Source organism: Delphinus delphis, chromosome 11 (genome assembly GCF_949987515.2).
Source record: "Delphinus delphis chromosome 11, mDelDel1.2, whole genome shotgun sequence".
In the NCBI taxonomy this organism is placed as follows: domain Eukaryota; kingdom Metazoa; phylum Chordata; class Mammalia; order Artiodactyla; family Delphinidae; genus Delphinus; species Delphinus delphis.
Window position 1 is genome coordinate 50,879,755 of NC_082693.1, and position 21,431 is coordinate 50,901,185.

A 21,431-nucleotide genomic window follows, 5' to 3' on the forward strand; every position below is an offset into this window, starting at 1 on the left:
ACTGCCATCTTGCCAAAGAAGCGAAGTCCAAAAAGCACCCCAAAACCAAATCGAAACAAAAAAACTCCCAACCTCCTTCCCAAAAAAAACCCCTCAGAGCCCCTCTCCCCAAAAGCTCAAATCCCCTATTTCCTTTCCTTCCATTCATTGCAAAGCACAGATTAGAAAACTCCAGAACACAATTAGTTGATTCCAAAGTTAACCGATTCTACAGAAATAAATGAGGCTTTTTATAACCATTTAGCTTTTTATTTATCGCGGCTGGTGATGAGAATAAAAGACTTTTGGAAGGGAAAGTGGTCAACTCAGCACTGACTGACAGAGATGAATTCAGATAGACCTGGCTACAACAATGTTTAATGGTCGAACTAGGGGTCTGCAAACGATAGCCATGGGCCAAAGCTTGACCACTGTCTGTGTTTTTAACTGCGGTACAAAACACATAACATAAAATTTACTGTTTTAACAATTTTTAAGGGTACAGGTCAGTAGCGTTAAGTATATTCACATAGTGGAACAGATCTCCAGAACCTTTTCACCTTGCAAATCTGAAACTCTACGCCCATGAAACAACAACTCGCCGTTTGTTTTATGTATAAAGTTTTACTGTAGCACAGCCAATGCTCATTCATTCTTGTCTTGTCCAGGACTGCTTTGCGCTCCAACAGCAGAGCTGAGCAACAGTGACACAGACTATACGGCCGACAAGCCTGTAATATTTACTATCTGGCCCTTCACAGAAAGTTTGCCAACCCCTGGTCTAAAACTAAATGCACCTTAAGAGAAAGTAAGAATTTCCTGAAAACTAAAAATTGCAAAGGCAAATATTCTGCTCTAACCTAAGCCTTTGGGTCTCAGGCAAATATTGGGGCTAATCTCTCACAAAGCGACCTTTTATTATTATTATTATTATTTTTACATCTTTATTGGAGTATAATTGCTTTACAATGGTGTGTTAGTTTCTGCTTTATAACAAAGTGAATCAGTTATACATATACATATGTTCCCATATCTCTTCCCTCTTGTGTCTCCCTCCCTCCCACCCTCCCTATCCCACCCCTCTAGGTGGTCACAAAGCACCGAGCTGATCTCCCTGTGCTATGCGGCTGCTTCCCCCAGCTATCTATTTTACGTTTGGTAGTGTATATATGTCCATGCCACTCTCTCGCTTTGTCACAGCTTACCCTTCCCCCTCCCCATATCCTCAAGTCCATTCTCTAGAAGGTCTGTGTCTTTATTCCTGTCTTACCCCTAGGTTCTTCATGACATTTTTTTTTTCTCTTAAATTCCATATATATGTGTTAGCATACGGTATTTGTCTTTCTCTTTCTGACTTACTTCACTCTGTATGACAGACTCTAGGTCCATCCACCTCACTACAAATAGCTCAATTTCATTTCTTTTTATGGCAGAGTAATATTCCATTGTATATATGTGCCACATCTTCTTTATCCATTCATCCGATGGTGGACACTTAGGTTGTTCCCAACCTTTTCTTCAGATATAGAAAATTGTTAAAAAAACCAAATGGCTCCAATTTGCAATGTTTTAGCAAGTCATAAAAACGGACTGTTTAATTAGACCTGAGGTCCAAAGACCACCTTGTAGCTAAATGTAAAGACCTCCCATCAGAGTCTCTCCCAACATCTTGCTACCCTCTGATTTTTTCTCAGAAATAACCATGTGGTGCAGTTCCCTGTTCATGGGCTGCTTCTGAGGGTCCTCAAAGACCACCTAGACTGGAAGGGAGCAGCTCTTACCTTTTCCTAAATGCATTATCTAAAAACTGTATTGAAGAATTAGTCATTGGGGTCTTGGCTTGCCTAATTAACCAGTGCTTGTTCTAAAATTTAAAAGAAAAACAGAAGTTAACACCAAGTCACCACAGTCAAACTAGTAGAATAGATAATGAAAAAGATCATTTACTTGAGCAAAAAAGGAACTAAGTGGAGCCTGTTTAAGCAACTTCAGATTTTCCCTCCACCACCCACCCCTACTCCCCTCCCCTGTGTTGGTAAAAAAAACTTTCTGCAAATTATCACTCATTCTTTAGCTTCTTCTCATCACCTCCTTAATGGCAGAAGGCCTGGGCTCCTTTGTTAGCAGCTTTAATAAGAGATTTCGTGAAAGATACTGGAAACTACTAACCAGAAGATTAAATTTATAACTTGGGTCTACCACCCAAACTATAAAAGGATAAAGATCCACTTTACCTTCCTCTAAGTTTTGCCTAATAAGTCCTCATTCCATGGCCCTCTATCTTTCCTACCTAAGATAGCGATCATTCCTTGGACCTTGGGAAAAATTTCATCATAGCAATTTCCTAAAACTTCAAGTCCAAATCTAGAGGATTCTTCTCATATAAATAAAAGAGTCACAGTTAAAAAAAAAAAAACACAAAAAAACATTGCCAAATACCATTTATTCTCTCCTCCCCATTCATAAAACCCTAAGCTGCCATCTCGCAAACTGTGATCCTCAAAGCCTTCTTTAGTTAGCATGCTTGACAAATGCTACAGAGCATCTCTTCCTGCTGCAAATTCATGTCAGAACACGGATAACTCTGAGAAATCCTGTAGCAGAGTGACTTATTTAACCTGAAGTTTCTAACCTTACTTAGTCATGGGAACTTCTATGAACTTCCTTTGGAACACAGAGAGAATGGCACCCAGGTTTCAAACTCGGTTCACTCATCTTTAATGTCATCCATGGCAAGCACATGCCTACAATGTGCCAGGCAACATGCTAGACGCTTCTGTGTATTTTAATCCATACAAGAGTTGCAGGAGAGGTCAGGATCCCCGACTTTAGAGAGAAAAATGCAAGTTAAGCATCTTGCTCACGGTCAGGTCACTGAGCTAGAAAGCGGTAATACGGACTCTAACTCCAAGACTCATTCTTTCTACCACCTCGCAAGCAACTAAGATTTCTGGGTAACAGGCATGAGGCAGTAGAAGCTTTCTGCCTTTGAACTAGCAAACTGCCCATCTCCTGTGCCATAGGAAGGGTAAGTGGTATATGAAGTGAACAGTATTTAGGTCATGGCCTGCTCTGGCTCATTTCTCCATTCAACTTCCCTTCCCAATCACGTTGCACTGTGTCACTCCTCTTCTTCCTACGCCTCGGGCCTGGTGAGGGCCACCCAAAGGAGACTGCTGCAGGCCCAGCTCGGCCCCAAGGGACATGTCTCAGCCACTGCCGGGCAGGAGGAGTGCCAGCACAGAGGTTATCAAAAGAGCCTGTAGTCAGCAAAGATGGCGTTTGTTTACCATTGTCCGCCGACTCTCCAGCTGCCCGCTGGGGGTGTGGCACGAACCTTATCTGACTTCTGAAGCAAGTGTATACTACCTAGTATGTTAGCGACAGGTGCAACTACCTTTAAAAGATTTAGAAGGAAGACCAACTATATGATTCAAAGGCTCCCTGACAAGTATATTACACAATTAATCACATCGAGCATGGCTTAATGCAAGGGTTAGGGGAAGCTACCGTTCCATGGATGTTGAAGTTCTTGTTTCTTGGTGCAAAGACGTTCTGGAAGGTGTTCTGGTACTGAGGTGCAGCTGTCCAAGGCGAATGAGGTGCCGGAGTGGAGATCATCATGAAGAATGGCTCAGAGTTGGACTTGTAGTCCAGGAAGTCCAAGGAGACATTGGCCTGACATATACAAAGATTTGTCATTGCTTACCCTACTTCACAGTTGAGGACCTGATAGATACCTGTTCTCTGGTGAACAGGGGTACAGGGCCCTATTAGCTTTCCACCAATCTTAGCATACGATCTATGTCACAGTCACTTGCAAGCGTGTTGCTGGAACAGATCGTTTGGCTTTCAGGCAAACACAATAAAAAATTGAAAAGCACACCATTGAAGAAAGCAATTAGGGTTCTGATGATTTTACATGACCTTAAAATTGTTATGCCTCCCATAAGGGAAAAAAATAGTAATTTGGCCATTTTAGTGTTAACATATTAATGTAGCTTAGAGTATATACATTTATGCAGCTTAGAGTATACACATTTGATGCTTTAAAGAACATAAAAAGAGAGCCAACCTAATTCACAACAGTGGGAAAAGTGAATTAAGTTACTGTAATTTTACAAAAATATGTAGAGAGTAGATATCCTAAGTTGTGCCAGCTGAAGTAGCTAAACTAAGTGAACAATATTAAGTCTAAATACACCACACCAGGGTTTTAATTTATATGGACTTAAATTTTTCATTTGCTTCTCTGGAGATACTTTATGAAAATGAAAGCTTCCCACACACATGCTGTGTTTTTAATTTCCTAGTTGATTTACATCTTCATTTATTCCCAACACTAAACTCAAAAGATACTATCAATTTCTTATCACCATCCCATCCCCCTGCTTTACTCCAGCCCTGTCAAGAAACCCTGTGGTTTCTCCAACCTGCCACGCACACTCCCTTTCTGTTCCCTTTGCCTGTGGCACTCTTTCCCCTGACCCGTATAGCTCACTCTCATCTCCTTTAGGATTTTGCCTAAATGTTATCTATGTAACTCCCATCCCCTGCCTTATTTCTCTAACTAATCGCCATCTAACAAGACAACACACATATGGGTAAATAAAATCCTCCACTAAAAGGTTACCGTCCACAGGATCAAAGACTCTGTTTCATTTACTGCTGAACACCTGCTATAATGGGTGCTGAAGTACTTGGTGAATGAATGCCCTATGGGGGGGCTGTCATTAGATACATCTTAGACAGGAAAGGACAGTCCCAAATTCCCGTCCCAATTTCAGTATTTTTTATATATAATATACAATGCCTGAAGAACTTCCCTATCCCTCTCCCGCCACCCTCATGATGAAGATGCCATCTTGTAGCTTGTGAGTAAAACTGGGATCAAGAGTAGGAACCCCTACAAAGTAAAACCTCTTCGAACTAATCTCTATAGTCTTAGAGATTAGCCTTTGGAAAAGGGATTTTCTGCTGGAATTTCAAGAACATTAGATCTGAGCCTGGCTTAATTACAAAGAAAAACACCCTCAGGAGTTTTTAATCAGTTGGAAATATTATTTGGCGTTTAGACCAAGTTATTATTCACGTTACCCAACATTGACAAATACAAGTAAAGATTTTCTAGGCAGAGAGTTTAATTAAACATGAGCTAAAGTGCAAGGACAGAGCTTCAGTAACTCACCAAAACATCTGTCAGGTAGTCCACACTGTAGTTTTCACCATGCTTCCGTGCCTTCCCATTGATAGAGAGGGTATAATTATAGTACTTAGAATTCTTTTCCTATTAAAGAGAGGAAAGTAAGATTTTTTATGAGGTCAGCACACAAAATGAAAGTTGGAAACCATGCTGGGCTAAACTATACTCTGTTTAAATAGTGATAAGACAAAAAAAAAAAAGGTAATTGCTCAAGTCAATACTGAATTGGACTTTATGACTAGGGTTTTATTAACTGCTAGCACAGTTTCAATAATATGTCTTAGTTTAAAAAGCCAGAAATGGATCCGGTAGAACAGCAAAACATGTTGCTAAACCTTGTGGAATGCAAGAAAAGTATCCCACAAACAGAGTGACTCACAACTCAACAGACTTTCTTTTAAGGAGACAAAATGGTCAATCATAAAAGCAAACCAAATAATGTCAACATCAGAGCTACAGCAGAAAGTAAACAGCATCTGCAGGGTTGTGCGGAATTGCCACTGACTTCATTAATCACTCACCAAGGCATACCAGTAACTCCAGCCCAGAGGAACGTGTGCCAGTCCACCTGCATCTGGGGCTCCATACTGCAAAGCAAAACAAGCAGCGCATTAGAAGTCCTTAGGACGTGACCAGACCAGAAGGAAACAGGAAACTTTCAGAATCTTTTTAGATCAGTGCCTGAAACATGGTAGGTGCTCAATTTCCTCAAACACATAACAGTCAAAAAGTAAAGAACTCTATCGTCCTAGGAACTTCTGAAGCAGGAGTTGGCAAACTATGGCTGGCGGGCCAAATCTAGCCTGCCTACTGTTCTGTGGGGCCAGCAAGCTAAGAATTTTCTTCCAAACATTAAAAAATATAAACACCAATCAAAATCAACTATACTTGAATAAAAAAAAAAACAATCAGGGCTTCCCTGGTGGCACAGTGGTTGAGAGTCCGCCTGCCGATGCAGGGGACACGGGTTCGTGCCCTGGTCCAGGAAGATCCCACATGCCGCGGAGCAGCTGGGCCCGTGAGCCATGGCCGCTGAGCCTGTGCGTCCGGAGCCTGTGCTCCGCAACGGGAGAGGCCACAACAGTGAGAGGCCCGCGTACCGCAAAAAAAAAAAAAAAAAATCAAAAGAGGAATATTTTTGTGACAAGTTGCATAAGATTGAAATTTCAGTCACAGTGAAGTTTTACTGGAACACAGGCACACTCATTGGTTTATGTAAGTCTGTGGCTGCTTTCCTGCTACAACAGCAGAACTGTAGAGTCACTATAGAGACATATGGCCTGCAAAGCCTGAAATATTTACTTCTGGCCCTTTACAGGGAAAGGCCACATAGCTTAGGCCACATGGCTCATTTGCTGAGCTACTGATGGCCTAGACTGAATGGTCCAGCCAACCTTGTGGCTAACAGCCCAAATCATCAGACCACAAGCCACCAGCCCATCACTTCAGCTGTCCTGCTGGTGAAGTCTACTTTTGGACTCAATTTATCTGATGAGATGAATTAAGTGAAGAGACCACAGAATCATCCCATTTTATCTCGACAAGGCTTAATACTGCCCATTTAAGGCAGTGCCTCTAAGAACTAAATCTTTATTATTATTATTTTTTTTTTTGGCTGTGTCTACGACACGTGGGATCTTAGTTCCCCAACCAGGGATCGAACCCGTGCCCCCTGCATTGGAAGCACAGAATTTTAACCACTGGACCACCAGGGAAGTCCCCTAAGTCTTTGTATTTTGAAGAATTTCTAATTTTGTATACGTTAGATGATCTTCAACATGCAAAGCAGTGTAAGGTCTTTTTATGACCTATAGCTTTAACCCATCGCAGTGCTCATGATTCTTTTCAAACTGACTCATTTTTCATCAAATCCACAAGGCTGCAAATCCCCCAACTGTTGCGGGGAGGGGGAGAATTAACAAAATTCAGATCAGATATTAAGATCTCTAGCAACCACAGATGAAGCGCGTAAGAAAACGTGCATCTTCTCTTTGTCCTGAATCCCCAGTTTTATTTTAAGAGATAACCCCAAACACTCTCAAACACATTATTTCTTTTAAGCCTGAACTTCGACTAAATGCTAAGGCCAATGTGGTGGACTCGAGGCCCTGAAATCTGGCCTTGGCAGGTCACAGTGAGGCCTCCCTCCATCCAGGCCCTCAAGGCCAGCACACTAACCACTCAGCCACATGCTTCAATGGTCTGAATGTCTCAGGCTCTGCGTGCTTTTCCTTCATCACTGATCTCTCCACAATCTGCTCCCAGTTTTCAGAAAGTGGGTTAACCATTAAGCTGCTATAATTCAGGAAAAGATGCCCAGAGGAAAAAATTCTTCACTCCACTCCTGATAAAGGGGGAAATGGAAACGAAGATGCCATGACAGCCAAAGGACAAGCAGAATTCTTGAGGAAAAGGGGGAATATGCATCAGACCACAGCAGTCCTAAGGCAATTTTTAAACAAATGCTCCAGAGACTATTTAAAGAAAGAATAACCACAGTGCCCAAATCATGTAAATACGTTCATGTAAGTTCTGGTTTAACAGGCAGATTAAGAGAAAACAACATATACCAAAGACCGTTTAACATGACTTGAACGGATGCTAATTAAAAAACAATTAACATGAATCATACTAATTCACATTCAAGAAGCTGTTTTTTAAAAAGAAAGAACGGGAATAATTAGATCATTCAACATACCTCATTTAAGTATTTCCCTGCAAAAAACGTTTGATAACCACACATTGATCTGAGAATTGCTGGGAAAGTATCTGGTTCTTGGATCTTCTGCCAAGACTTACTACTGCAGTTTCCCTCCAAAGTGTTGTTAACGACGTGATGGTTATGTGGGTACTTCCCTGTCAGGATACTGGCTCGGCTCGGACAGCAAAGAGCACTTGGCACATACTACAAACAGAAGAGAAGCAAAAAAAGCAAAGTTACACAAGGCAAACGGATTTCTCATCATTTCTAAACAGAAAGCAAGCTGCTCAATGCCCCGAAGTCAAATTTCTAGTTTCCCATGGAATAGAGGTTTTCTTTATACATGACACATTTCAGAGCTGCTTTCAGTCCCCTAGTGGAGACAGTAAAGCAGATAGAACCCAGAAAACAGATTTCTTTTTCAGCTGGTTTCTTTCTACAGAATAACCTAAAGTTGTTCTAATTTCATCTGCCAAAGAAATATTTACATGCAAGGAATACAGCATGGTGGGAGCTAGGTCTTGAACAAAGATAAAGAATACTACTTGAATCTAATGTGGCAGAGAAGCAGAGGTTCATTTTCAGGCTGACCTGTGGCTTTATACATTGCTTGCATCACTTTATACACTGGACACAAATTTTTTTCCTACTCTAATTATGCTTCTATTAGCTCCTGTGATCAACGGAATTATCCTATTCAACCCAATGTTTGTCTAGGTCTTAATACTCATCACGGATCCACTTTACAGAAGGGTAATAGTAACTTCTACTCGCACCAGCAGGGAGGGAATGCTCATTTGAGCACGCCCTTGCCGGAATTACATACTAGCCCTTTGAAATACTTAGCATTTCTTCGGCCTTTCAAACTGGATTTGGCATTTTTAAATACCGGTGAGGATGAACATTCTCCTCATGCATACTGACCAACTGTGTTCATGTGAATGGTTTGTTCATGTGCTTTGCACATTTTCCCCTCTTGTGACATAAAATTTGAGTTAAGGAAGGATTCAATCATGTTACAAATACTTCCCATTTTTTACTTTTGCTTTTTGAGTTTGTTACATGTTTGACTTTTATAATTTTCAACTCTTCTAATTCTCTCCCTTTTATATTTCCTGACCTATTTTTTGGCCAATGCCACACTGCTCACTGGATCTTACATTTAGTGTCCAGTAGGGAAATCTCTTCCTTTAAACATTTTACCTTGATTATTCTAACCTATTTATTATTCCAGATAACTTTTGAATCACTTAATTCAGCCTAAATAAAACCTTGCTGGGATTCTGATTAGAATAAGCATTTTATAATCTTGCGTCTTTCCACACAAAATGATGTGCATATCTATGTATGAAGTATTGGGTTGGCCAAAAAGTTGGTTCAGGTTTTTCCATAACATCATCTGTAATGAACTTTTTGGCCAACCCAATATTTTATCACTCACAAAATTTTGTAACTACATGTATAGGTCTTAACCATTACTGGCCACCACCAGCTATTCCTAGAGTCTATATTTTCCTGCTGTATAAGTGGGATCTTCTCTTCCCCATGTTTTTCTAACTAGTTACATGGAAGAAAGTTACTTCTATTTTTTCATTTCTACCTTACTAAATTCTATTAATTTAAAAAGTTTTCCAACAACTCTATGTTTTCTAGGCAGAAAATCCAGACAAGTGGAAATAACAATTTTTGTCTTTTTCCAGTACTTTTATTCCACAAGTACTGAATTCCACAAGTACTCTGAATTCCACAAGACTTATGCCAATGACTAGACAGTTCAGAAGAACATTAAGTGAGAGATATTGGGCCCTGTCTCTTCCCTAACAGCAGTGCTCTGAGACTTTAACCTTAACCGTAAGTTGTGCTATTTGTTTGAAATATTCGTCACAGTACGGATGTAACAGTTTAATAAGTTACAAGGAAAGGATGCCAACATTTCAGAGGACTTTCAAGCATCCATTGAGATGAGTATCTAATTTTCCTCCTTTTAACCACTGATATGCTGGTAAACAACATAATAACCACTATTATGTAGTGGTACTTACTCTACGTTAGGCACTGATATAAATGCTTGCTTTACATGTAACAATCCATTTAACCTCCGAGACAGGTTTTAGTATCCCTATTTACAAATGGGGAAACCAAAGGCCAAAAAGGTTAATAAGCTGCCCAAGGTCGCACAGCTAGGAGAGAGGCAGAGACAACATTCAAAACAGGGTGATCTGGTTCCAGAGTCTGCTCTTAACCAACACTAGCTGCTGTTCAGTGGATTTCCTGATATTAAGCTGGGCTACCACTGACTCGGTTATGAGCATGGTTCCTGAATTTGATTTGTCAGTATTTTACTTTGGATCTTTGTATTTATGTTTACACGTGTACATACACACATATATTTGTATTTACATATATGTACACACACGTACACACAGTTGTTGTTGGGTTTCTTTCATTTTGCTGCTATTATCTTCGTTAGGTTTGGCTATCAGGGTTAATTGGGTTTTGCAGAGTAGCCTGCAAGCTTTTACCATGGAACTAAATTTACACAGTACAAATGTTAACCGTTTCTTACAATCCATTTTCAAACCTCAAACAGTGAAGTTTTAAATAAACTTCTCTAGTTCTGAGTTGTAGATGAGAATGGCTTACAAAATACCTGTAATTAATCTTCAATTGTTAAGAAGTGATATTTCAACTAAACAAATCTATATTACATTAAATAGACTCCTTCCCTCAGATCAGGCATTTAATTAGAAAAAAACCACAGAAATTACAGTAGACGACCCAAAAGAAAGTGTTTCTTCTTAGAACATAAACACAAAGTGTAACAAAATTAAATCAGCTTCAAAACTTACAGCACTGGAGAAGGTCATCCCCATCCCTCCAATGAGAGCCTTGGTTTTCTTTAGTGGTGTCTGTAAAGTAAACAGTTATCTGTTGAACAATTTCTTCCAATAAACTAAAACACACAGAACAAAATTCATGTTTTTTTGTATCTTACTCTCAACCTTTTATTCCCAAATGATCAGCTCTATCTGACACTAAGGAACAGCCAAGTGTCCCATGTGTTTCTGGAGATGAACCAAACAAGTTTGGTTACAGTCAGTTATGTCCTGTGCAAAAGTTCAGGGAGTTGTAATGCTTGCAGGAAGGGAAAGTTCACAGCTGATGGCATTATTCTAGCAATGTTGATTTCAATGTAATGAAATTTTGGTGCCCTTCTCTTATTTGTCACCAGCTGCCTTACAAACAGGTGGGGCAGATCTACCTCTATTAATTCATCTTTAGAAGCAGGATATGAAAAATGATATGAAAGGAGTCTTCCATCCTTTAAAACAGAAATAAAACAACACTTAGGTTCTGAAAGCCAGACAAGGCCCCGACACTAACTCAAATATCAGGCGCTCGCTCAGTGGTGAAGCCCAGACGCACGCTTTTTGACTATAAGCTCATGGCCCTCTGCACTAGACCAACCACCACCTCAGGCAAAGACTTGAACTAAGTGGCAAACACATATACAGAAAACCTTGTCAAGCAAAAGACTAGTCAGAAAATTATTTCGTTTATATCCTTGCTTTTCATCTTTTGCTCAAAACTTAACATCCTGACAAGTAGAGAGAACAACTAGTTTCAAATCCTACAGCAAGGATAAAAAGTATGAAGATGGTCACTTAGATATAAATAATAACAATAAAAAATACTAACGATCTTTATCGAGATTCCAGACAGCAAGAAAGGATGATGTGAAGAAACTTATTTCAGTTGTATTATGAGTCAGTTCATAACGATTCTGAAGTTCCTGTGAAAGCTGAGACCATACTGAACACAGTTTTAAGTGTATTTTGTTGTGTAATAACTTCTTAAAGACTAATAACCCAAATACATAACCATGTTAATAAGAGGGTCATTTTCAATACTGTAAAAAAGTTATCCCCATTGTTTTATACAGATGATAGAAAACCTAAGTAATCCATTAGCTAGAGAATTCCAACTTATTCAGGAATTTTGAAAACTCATGTGACAAAATTCAACATCCATTTATGATAAAAACTCTCAAAGTGGATATAGAGGGAATGTGCCTCAACATAATAAAGGCCACATATAACAAGTCCACAGCTAATATCCTACTCAACAGTGAAAAAATGAAAGTTTTTCCTCTAGAATCAGGAATAAGACAAGGATGCCCACCCTTGCTATTTTTATTCAACGTAGCATTGGAAGTCCTAGCCACAGCAATTAGACAAGAAAAAGAAAAGGAATCCAAATTGCAAAGGAAGAAGTAAAACTATCACTGTCTGCAGATGATGTAATACTATACATAGAAAATCCTAAAGACACCACCAAAAAACTAGAGCTCATCAATGAATCTGGTAGGGTTGCTCGATACAAAGTTGATATACAGTTAATGTTAATAAAATTAATATAGTGTTGCACTTCTATACAGTAACCGTGAACTATCAGAAAGAGAAATTAAGGAAACATCCCATTTACAATCACATCAAAAAGAATAAAATACCTAGAAATAAACCTACCTAATGAAGTAAAAGACCTGTACTCAGAAAACTGTAAGGGACTGATGAAAGAAATTGGAGATTACACAAATAGATGGCAAGATATACCATGTTCATGGATTGGAAGAATTAATATTGTTAAACTGACCATACTACCGAAGGCAATCTGCACATTCAATGCAATCCCTATCAAAATATCAATGGCATTTTTCACAGTACTAGAACAAATAATTTTAAAATTTGTATGGAAACACAAAGCACCCTGAATAGCTAGAATAACCTTGAGAAAGAAGAACATGCTTGCATGTATCATGCTCCCTGACTCCAGACTATACTAAAAAATACAGTAATCAAAGCAGTATGGTGGGACTTCCCTGGTGGTGCAGTGGTTAAGAATCTGCCTGCCAATGCATGGGACACAGGTTCGATCCCTGGTCCGGGAAGATCCCACATGCTGTGGAGCAACTAAGCCCATGTGCCACAACTACGGAGCCTTTACTCTAGAGCCTGAGAGCCACAACTACTGAGCCTGTGTGTCTCAAGCCTGTGCTCCACAACAAGAGAAGCCACTGCAAGATGCAACTAGAGAAAGCCAGTGCACAGCAACAAAGACCCAATGCAGCCAAAAAAAAAAAAAAAAGGCAGTATGGTACTGGCACAAAAACAAACACGTAGATCAATGGAACAGAATAGAGAGCCCAGAAATAAACCCACACACTTATGGTCAATTAATTTACAACAAAGGAGGCAAGAATATACAATGGAAAAAAGACAGTCTCTTCACTAAGTGGTGCTGCCAAAACTGGACAGCTTCGTGTAAAAGAATGAAATTAGAAAATTTTCTCACATCATATACAAAAATAAACTCAAAATGGCTTAAAGACTTAAATATAAAACATGACAACATAAAACTCCTAGAAGAAAACACAGGCAAAACATTCTCTGACATAAATTGTAGCAATATTTGCTTAGATCAGTCTCCCAAGGCAAAAGAAATAAAAGCAAAAATAAACAAATGGGACCTAATCAAACTTATAAGCTTTGTACAGCAAAGGAAACCATAAACAAAACAAAAAGACAACAGGCCGGGAGAAAATATTTGCAAACTCTGCAACCCAACAAGGGGTTAATTTCCAAAATATACAAACAGCTTATGTAAGTCAATATCAAAAAAAAAACAAAAACACAAAACAAAACCCAAAGAACCCAATCAAAAAATGGGCAGAAGACCTAAATAGACATTTTTCCAAAGAAGACATACAGATGGCCAGCAGGCACATGAAAACATGCTCAACATCATTAATGATTAGAGAAATATAAATCAAAACTACAATGTGGTATTACTGTATTACCTCACACCAGTCAGAATGGCCATCGTCAAAAAGCCTACAAATAATAAATGCTGTAAAGGGTGCGGAGAAAAGGGAACCTTCCTACACTGTTGGTGAGAATGTAAATTGGTGCAGCCACTACAGAAAACAGTACGGAGGTTCCTTAAAAAACTGTAAGTATAGTTATGATATGATCCAGCAATCTCACTCCTCAGCCTGTATCTGGAAAAGACAAAAACTCTAATTTGGAAAGATACATGCACCCCAATGTACACAGCGGCACTATTTACAACAGCCAAGACATGGAAGCAACCTAAATGTCCATCAACAGATGAACAGATAAAGAAGATGTGGTATACATATATATACAGTGGAATATTACTCAGCTATAAAAAAGAATGGAATTTTGCCATTTGCAGCAACATGGATGGACCTAAAGATTATCATACTAAGTTAAGTAAGTCAGACAGAGAAAGACATATAATATTATATGGTATCACTTTTATGTGGAATCTAAAAAAATAATACAAATGAACTCATTTACAAAACAGAAACAGATTCAGACACAGAAAACAAACTTATGGTTAGCAAAGTGGGGGTGTGTGAAGAGATAAATTAGGAGTATGGGAATATATATAAAAACAGATTAAAAAACAAGGATTTACTGTATAGCACAAGGAACTATACTCAATTATCTTGTAATAACCTATAATGGAAAAGAATCTGAAAAAGAATATATATGTATTTATGACTAAATCACTTTGCTGTACACCTGAAACAACATTGTAAATCAACTCTAGCTCAATTAAAGAATAAATAAAAAGCTTCTGCAGAGCCAAGAAAACCATTAACAAAATGAAAAGGCAACTTATACTGAATGGGAGAAAATATTTGCAAGTCATATATTTGATAAAGGGTTAATATGCAAAATATATAAAAAACTCATACAATAGCAAAAAAACAGCCAATTAAAAAATGGGGAGAGGGGACGTCCCTGGTGGTCCAGTGGTAAAGAATCTGCCTTATAATGCAGGGGATGCAGGTTTGATCCCTGGTCAGGGAGCTAAGATCCCACATGCCATGGGGCAACTAAGCCTGAGTACCACAACTACTGAGCTCATGCGCCTCAACTAGAGAGCCTGTGTGCCACAAACTACAGAGCCCATGCACTCTAGAGCACGCACACCACAACTACAAAGCCCATGTGCCCTGGAGTCTGTGGACCACAAATAGAGAAGAGAAAACCCAAACACTACAACTAGAGAAGCCCGTGCACTGCAACGAAAGATCCCTCATGCCTCAATGAAGGTCCCGTGTGCTGCAACTAAGACTGGACGCAGCCATAAGTAAATAAGTAAGTAAGTCTTAAAACAAAACAAAACAAAAATGGACAGAGGATCTGAAAAGACCTTTTTCCAAAAAAGACATACAAATGGCCAACAGGTAAATGAAAAAATGTTTAACATCACTAATTGTTAGGGAAATGCAAATCAAAACCACAATGAGATAGCACCTCACACCTGTCAGAAAGGCTATCATCAAAGAGATAAAAAGTGTTGGTAAGGATGTAGACAATAGGGAACTCTCGTGCAATTGGTGGTGGGAATGTAAACTGGTTCAGCCAGTATGAAAAATCATGTGGAGGTTACTCAAAAATTTAACAATAGAACTACCATGTGGTCCAGCAAATCCACTTCTGAGTATTTATCTGAAGAAAATGAAAATAGTAACTTGAAGATATATATACCCCCATGTTCACTGTAGCATTATTTACAATAGCCAAGACAATGGAAACAACCTAAATGTCCATCAATGGATGAATGGAAAGGAAGATGTGGTATATATACACAATGGAATATTACTCAGTCATAAAAAAGAATGAAATATTGCCATTTTGATAACATGGGTAGACTCTGAGGGCATTATGCTAAGTGAATTAAGTCAGAGAAAGACAAATACTGTATAACCTCACTTGTATGTGGAATCTAAAAAAACAAGAAAACCCAAGTTCAGATACAGAGATCGGACTAGTGGTTTCCAGAGACAGGAAGTGAGGGGTGAGGGTGGGTGCAGTGAAATGGGTGAAGGGTGTCCAAAGGTAAAAACTTATAGTTATAAAATAAAGAAGTCATGGGGATGTCATGCACAGCATGGCAACTACAGCTAATAATATTGTATTGCACGTTTGAGAGTGGCTAAGAGAGTAGATCTTAAAAGTTCTCATCGCAAGAAAAAAAATTCTGTAACTATACATTATGATGAATGTTCACTATATTTATTGCTGTGATCATTTTGCAATATATACAAATATCACCATGTTGTACACCTGAAACTAACATAATGTTTTATGTCAATTACACCTCAATAAAAGAAATAAATTTAAAGGAAAAAAAAGGTCTTTGATGATTTTCAGTAGATCCACAATAGGTTGCCAGGGGATGCTAGAGATACATAAGGTCTTTGCCAACCTTCAGAAGGAATGTCACCAGCCATGATTTCCCACAAAACATCACTGGGTGCTATCCTCAAGTAAAAAACACTGGGCTGAATGAAACATCGGTTTGATGAAGAATCTGAGTTACAGTGAGTACACAGGCAGGGGAAACAGGAATGCAAAGTATAAATAGTAAAAGGACTATGTGAGCTGATTACAGGGAATGATGGTCAAATTGTCTGGTATTTATGCAAAGCTACCGAAGAATATCTGATTTATAGTAAGACTAAATTTTGTGATTATAACACGTTTACTAAACACTTAATGTGTGCCAGGCCATTGATCTAGGCAATGGTGGACAAAAGATAGAAGGTCCCTGCCCTCATGATCCTTGTACTCAAACAACAGGTAAACAAACAATTATTTCAGGCAGTGAAGAGTAATATAAACCAGGACCATGTGCTTGCAGGTGATGAGAGCAAAGGGGAAAACTACTTTCAAGAGGTGGTCAGGAAAGGCCTCCTTCAGGATGTAACTTCAGGACTGAGTCACATGATGAGTCAGCCAGGCAAAGCCCCAGAAGAAGATGCTTTCAGGTTGAGTGAACAAGTAATATGCTGCCAGAAAAGGAAAGCAACACATGTGAGGGCAGAACAAAGGCCAGCGAGCTAGAAGCAGCACAGTAAGTAAAGGGAAGAATGGGGTAATAAGACAAGGTCACAGAGGTAGGCAGGAGTCAGACGATGATGCAGGGCTGCACAGGAATTCAGATTTTAGTTTAAGTAAGAAATGTATATTAATAACCATAACCTTTAAAACGCTAATGGTAGTACAAGTGATAACCATACTCTGTGCTTAATCAAACAAGTCCCAAACAGGAAACCGCACTGTACCAAAAAACGTGTGTGTGCGTCCATGCTAACCTGAATGATAAAGTGGATCCTTAAGATCTAAGCAAAGATAGTGGCTGGTCACGTTAAGGCCAAACTACATTCTTTAAGAAACAGACAATCTTACACTTGCATATGACTAATGTGCTACTTTACTCATCTGAAGCAAAAAAACCCCCTAAGGAGTCATCTGCTTTCCTGGGCCCCACATACAGCTGCTCTGAAATAAAGTTTTGACAATTCGGATAATTCTATGGCTAACTTTTAACAATGAAAGATCACTTTGCCTTAAGCAAAGACATGATGTATTCATTCTTCCCCTACATCTCCTTCCCTCACTTCCTTGAGGTTTTGACCAAGTGTCAGTTTTTCTAGAGAATGATTTTAAAAATACTAACCTGTGCTTCAGCGAAGAATAGTGTGTCCATCACCCCATAACAACATTCAAGTAAAATCAAGAAATGGATGAACGGTTCCCTGGGCAAAAACTAAAAATGGGGGCTTCCCTGGTGCCGCAGTGGTTGAGAGTCCGCCTGCTGATGCAGGGAATACGGGTTCATGCCCCGGTCCGGGAAGATCCCGCATGCCGTGGAGCGGCTGGGCCCGTGAGCCGTGGCTGCTGAGCCTGCGCATCCAGAGCCTGTGCTCCGCAACGGGAGAGGCCACAGCAGTGAGAGGCCCGCGTACCGCAAAAAAAAAAAAAACCTAAAAATGGAGTCCCACAGATGAAAGCTACAACAAATACAATGAACTGTTAAAGATGATGCTACCACATAAAAGACTACTTAAAGATGATCGCAAGATTCCACATCAAACCACAATCATACAAGTGCTATAATCCTTTGACCTGAGTTAGTCTGGGGGACTGATACTTATTTGCCAACTATGGCAGCAATTCATGATCTTTTTTTGGGTCAGAGACCTCCCTCTCTCCATAAAAATGAAAATAATACACACGAAGTATTATGTGTAAATTAAGGAGTTCCGCCACTGTGGAGAACAGTATGGAGGTTCCTTAGAAAACTACAAATAGAACTACCACATGACCCAGCAATCCCACTACTGGGCATATACCCTGAGAAAACCATAATTCAAAAAGAGTCATGTACCAAAATGTTCACTGAAGCTCTATTTACAATAGCCCAGAGATGGAAACAACCTAAGTGTCCATCATCGGATGAATGGATAAAGAAGATGTGGTGCATATATACAATGGAATATTACTCAGCCATAAAAAGAAACGAAACTGAGCTATTTGTAATGAGGTGCATGGACCTAGAGTCTGTCATACAGAGTGAAGTACGTCAGAAAGAGAAAGACAAATACCGTATGCTAACACATATATATGGAATTTAAGAAAAAAAATGTCATGAAGAACCTAGAGGTAAGACAGGAATAAAGACACAGACCTACTAGAGAATGGACTTGAGGATATGGGGAGGGGGAAGGGTAAGCTGTGACAAAGCGAGAGAGAGGCATGGACATATATACACTACCAAACGTAAGGTAGATAGCTAGTGGGAAGCAGCCACATAGCACAGGGAGATCAGCTCGGTGCTTTGTGACAGCCTGGAGGGGTGGGATAGGGAGGGTGGGTGGGAGGGAGACACAATAGGGAAGAGATATGGGAACATATGTATATGTATAACTGATTCACTTTGTTATAAAGCAGAAACTAACACACCATTGTAAAGCATTATACTCCAATAAAGATGTAAAAAAAAAAAATTAAGAAGTTCCATGTCACCTGAAGAAATCTCTGATCTATGGTGTGACTATGCTGATGTGGGTATGTGGAATGACATCTGGTAAATCAGTATTACCATAGTATTCTAGAATAGGAGAAAAAGCATATCATCTCAGGGCTCTTACACTATAAGACACTGGGCTTTGCCCCTTATTATAGCTATATGAACCTTGGCCAAGTTACTTAACCCCTTCTAAGTTTTAGTTTCTCATTTTTTAAGATAAGGACAATACCTACAGCAGAGGATTCCTGTGATAACTGAAGCACTGTATAAAACACTTCACACTCTGACTAGCTCCAAGTACGTTCTCAAATGCTGTTATTTCTTAGTTCTTCCCCTTCAAGTCCTGTTTGACAATTAATGGTGTTTAGAGTAGTCTGTAAAAGGTTACAGGAGATGACAGAATTCTCCAGAGAACTGGGAGTATTAAATTTGACTTTTTCCCTCCACTTAATTTTGGCTCTTCTCTCCAGCACAAACATCCGTATAAAAGAATCTGCTACTGGTTTAAAGGAGCACATAGGATTAACAGGCTAAAGGGAAGAAACCTCAAATATACACAGACCACACTGGTGGTCTACGAGAACTGAAGAAACTGAATTCTGAATACCTTATATTTAAGTGATGGATTTTGTTTTCAACAGAGCCGTGAAAGCTGGGTGTCTTTTTTTTTTTTTTTTTTTTCCTTTTTGCGGTACGCGGGCCTCTCACTGTTGTGGCCTCTCCCGTTGCGGAACACAGGCTCCGGACGCGCAGGCTCAGTGGCCATGGCTCACGGGCCCAGCCACTCCGCGGCATGTGGGATCTTCCCGGACCAGGGCACGAACCCGAGTCCCCTGCATCGGCAGGCGGACTCCCAACCACTGCGCCACCAGAGAAGCCCTGGGTCTTTTAATTAAATCACTAAATCATTATTAAGTTTTGATAGAGATGGCTTGCTTTTTCTGGACAAAACACTTCAAAAGCACACACAAAAATCTGTTTTAAAAAGGAGTTTTGTGTGGAGGATAAGTGTAGCAGTTGGAATGGTGGAAAAAACAAAGTAAAATCCAGGAGGCCCATTAAGTCAACACTCTTCATTGTCAGTGGGGCTGGGTAGAAACTAAAAGGCAATGAGGCACACGTGGCAGGAACCAGCAGGGAGTCAAAACGCAAGCATCTTAAATATCATTTAGAAAAGACTCTCATACCACTGAACACAGCCCTGAGGAAGAAATACATTTTAATGCACAACTAAGACACATCTATATATGGATACGCTTACCTTGACCTCATGTATCACACAGACATTTTCTATTCTACTCTATTCCACAGGGAAGTCAAAATGCTGGTAGCTACTCACTAAACTGATTTCACAACTCACTTATGGGTTGAAATCAGCAGTTTGAAAGACACTCAGCTAGGGTGTTCCCACACAGTAAAAGTTAGGAACCTCGTGCCAAAAGTGCTTTCATAGCATTTAGCTGAAAGCAAAAAGGGAACTGAAAGGAAGAAAGCAATAAAGTACTTGTTTTTAAAAAGGTAGGAGTAATGCCATACCCAGGATGAGAGCCCTAGTCAGGATTTTGTCTGGACTGCCACAACTACTCATGAGCCTGGGGCAAGCCACTTTCTAGGCCTCCGTGAGTAGGGGGTTGGGTAGACGTTCTTGAAGGTCACAAATTCGAGAATTCTAAGATCCAGAAGCAAAATTCACTCTGGGAAAGAATTAAGTCTCAGAACACCACCCACCACCCACCTGATATAAAACGGAACGCTGACAGTAAATGCATCAGCCAGGTGTCCAATTAGGCTAATTGAATTTTCTTGATTCTTGTGAGGCAAAGCACACCCTGAAGAGTTCTACAACCTACCTACCAGAATAGTTCGTATCAGCACTTATTTTATAAATATCAGGCACAGACACTGCACACAGGGTCAAAGGCAGAAGTGGCCTAGGCTCCTCAAAGAGGGGCTGGATTTGTCCTCTAACCTGAAAGACAAACAATCAAGCCTGGCGTGCTCTTAGCCAGCACCTGCTCCTCATTGGTTCATCCCATCCCTAACAGGCGTCCACATGTTTGTCTTGAGACATGAAGCAAACTCCTCAGCAGTAAGGTCCAGACTAGAAGCTCTGTGTGGACCCACGTGAGACTCGGAGGAAAGAGGAAATAGAGTCCCGCAGCTCCATAAGCCTGCGCAAAGGGCCTGGCGCGGCAAAAGCAAACCTACCCAGGGTCGAGGCAGCTAGTTAGAAATGGGGAACGAGGGCCAGAAACCAGGGAGTCAGCCCGGGAGATGGAGGGGCGGGGCAGAAACAGAAAGAAGAGTTACCATGCCGCCGAGCACTTCGTCCTGGTCGTCGGCGAGAAGCAGCACCACATTGGGCCTCCGAGAGCCCGCCGCCGCCCCGGAGACCCCCAGGCAGCCTCCCAGCAGCAGCAACAGCAGCGGCGCTGAGCTGCAGTAGGGCAGGTGGCGAGGGCTGCCCCGCTGGGGCACACCCAGGGCTAGAGGCAGGAGCCGCATGGCGGACAGGGCTCCGGGGGGGGACCCCGGGCGGACGGGAAAGACGTGCAGAAGGCTAGAGAGCGAGAAAGCCACGAGCAGCTGGAAAAAAAAGACTGCACTGTGAAGGCCGGCGTCTGTGGTCGGGCGTTT

At 40.4% G+C, this 21,431-nt stretch overlaps 1 protein-coding gene across 1 annotated transcript in view; it reads right to left on the reverse strand.

The window, feature by feature from the left end:
• Nucleotides 1-21,431, reverse strand: part of GNS (glucosamine (N-acetyl)-6-sulfatase) — a 52,053-nt gene extending 30,622 nt beyond the window's left edge. Inside the window, exons 1-7 of the mRNA XM_060025159.1 lie at nucleotides 21,105-21,431; nucleotides 10,733-10,792; nucleotides 7,881-8,087; nucleotides 5,704-5,769; nucleotides 5,168-5,266; nucleotides 3,490-3,657; nucleotides 1,761-1,843 (exon numbers count right to left, since the gene is read on the reverse strand). Coding sequence (XP_059881142.1) covers nucleotides 1,761-1,843; nucleotides 3,490-3,657; nucleotides 5,168-5,266; nucleotides 5,704-5,769; nucleotides 7,881-8,087; nucleotides 10,733-10,792; nucleotides 21,105-21,299 — 878 coding nt within the window. The 5' untranslated portion in view covers nucleotides 21,300-21,431. The remainder of the gene's footprint in view (nucleotides 1-1,760; nucleotides 1,844-3,489; nucleotides 3,658-5,167; nucleotides 5,267-5,703; nucleotides 5,770-7,880; nucleotides 8,088-10,732; nucleotides 10,793-21,104) is intronic.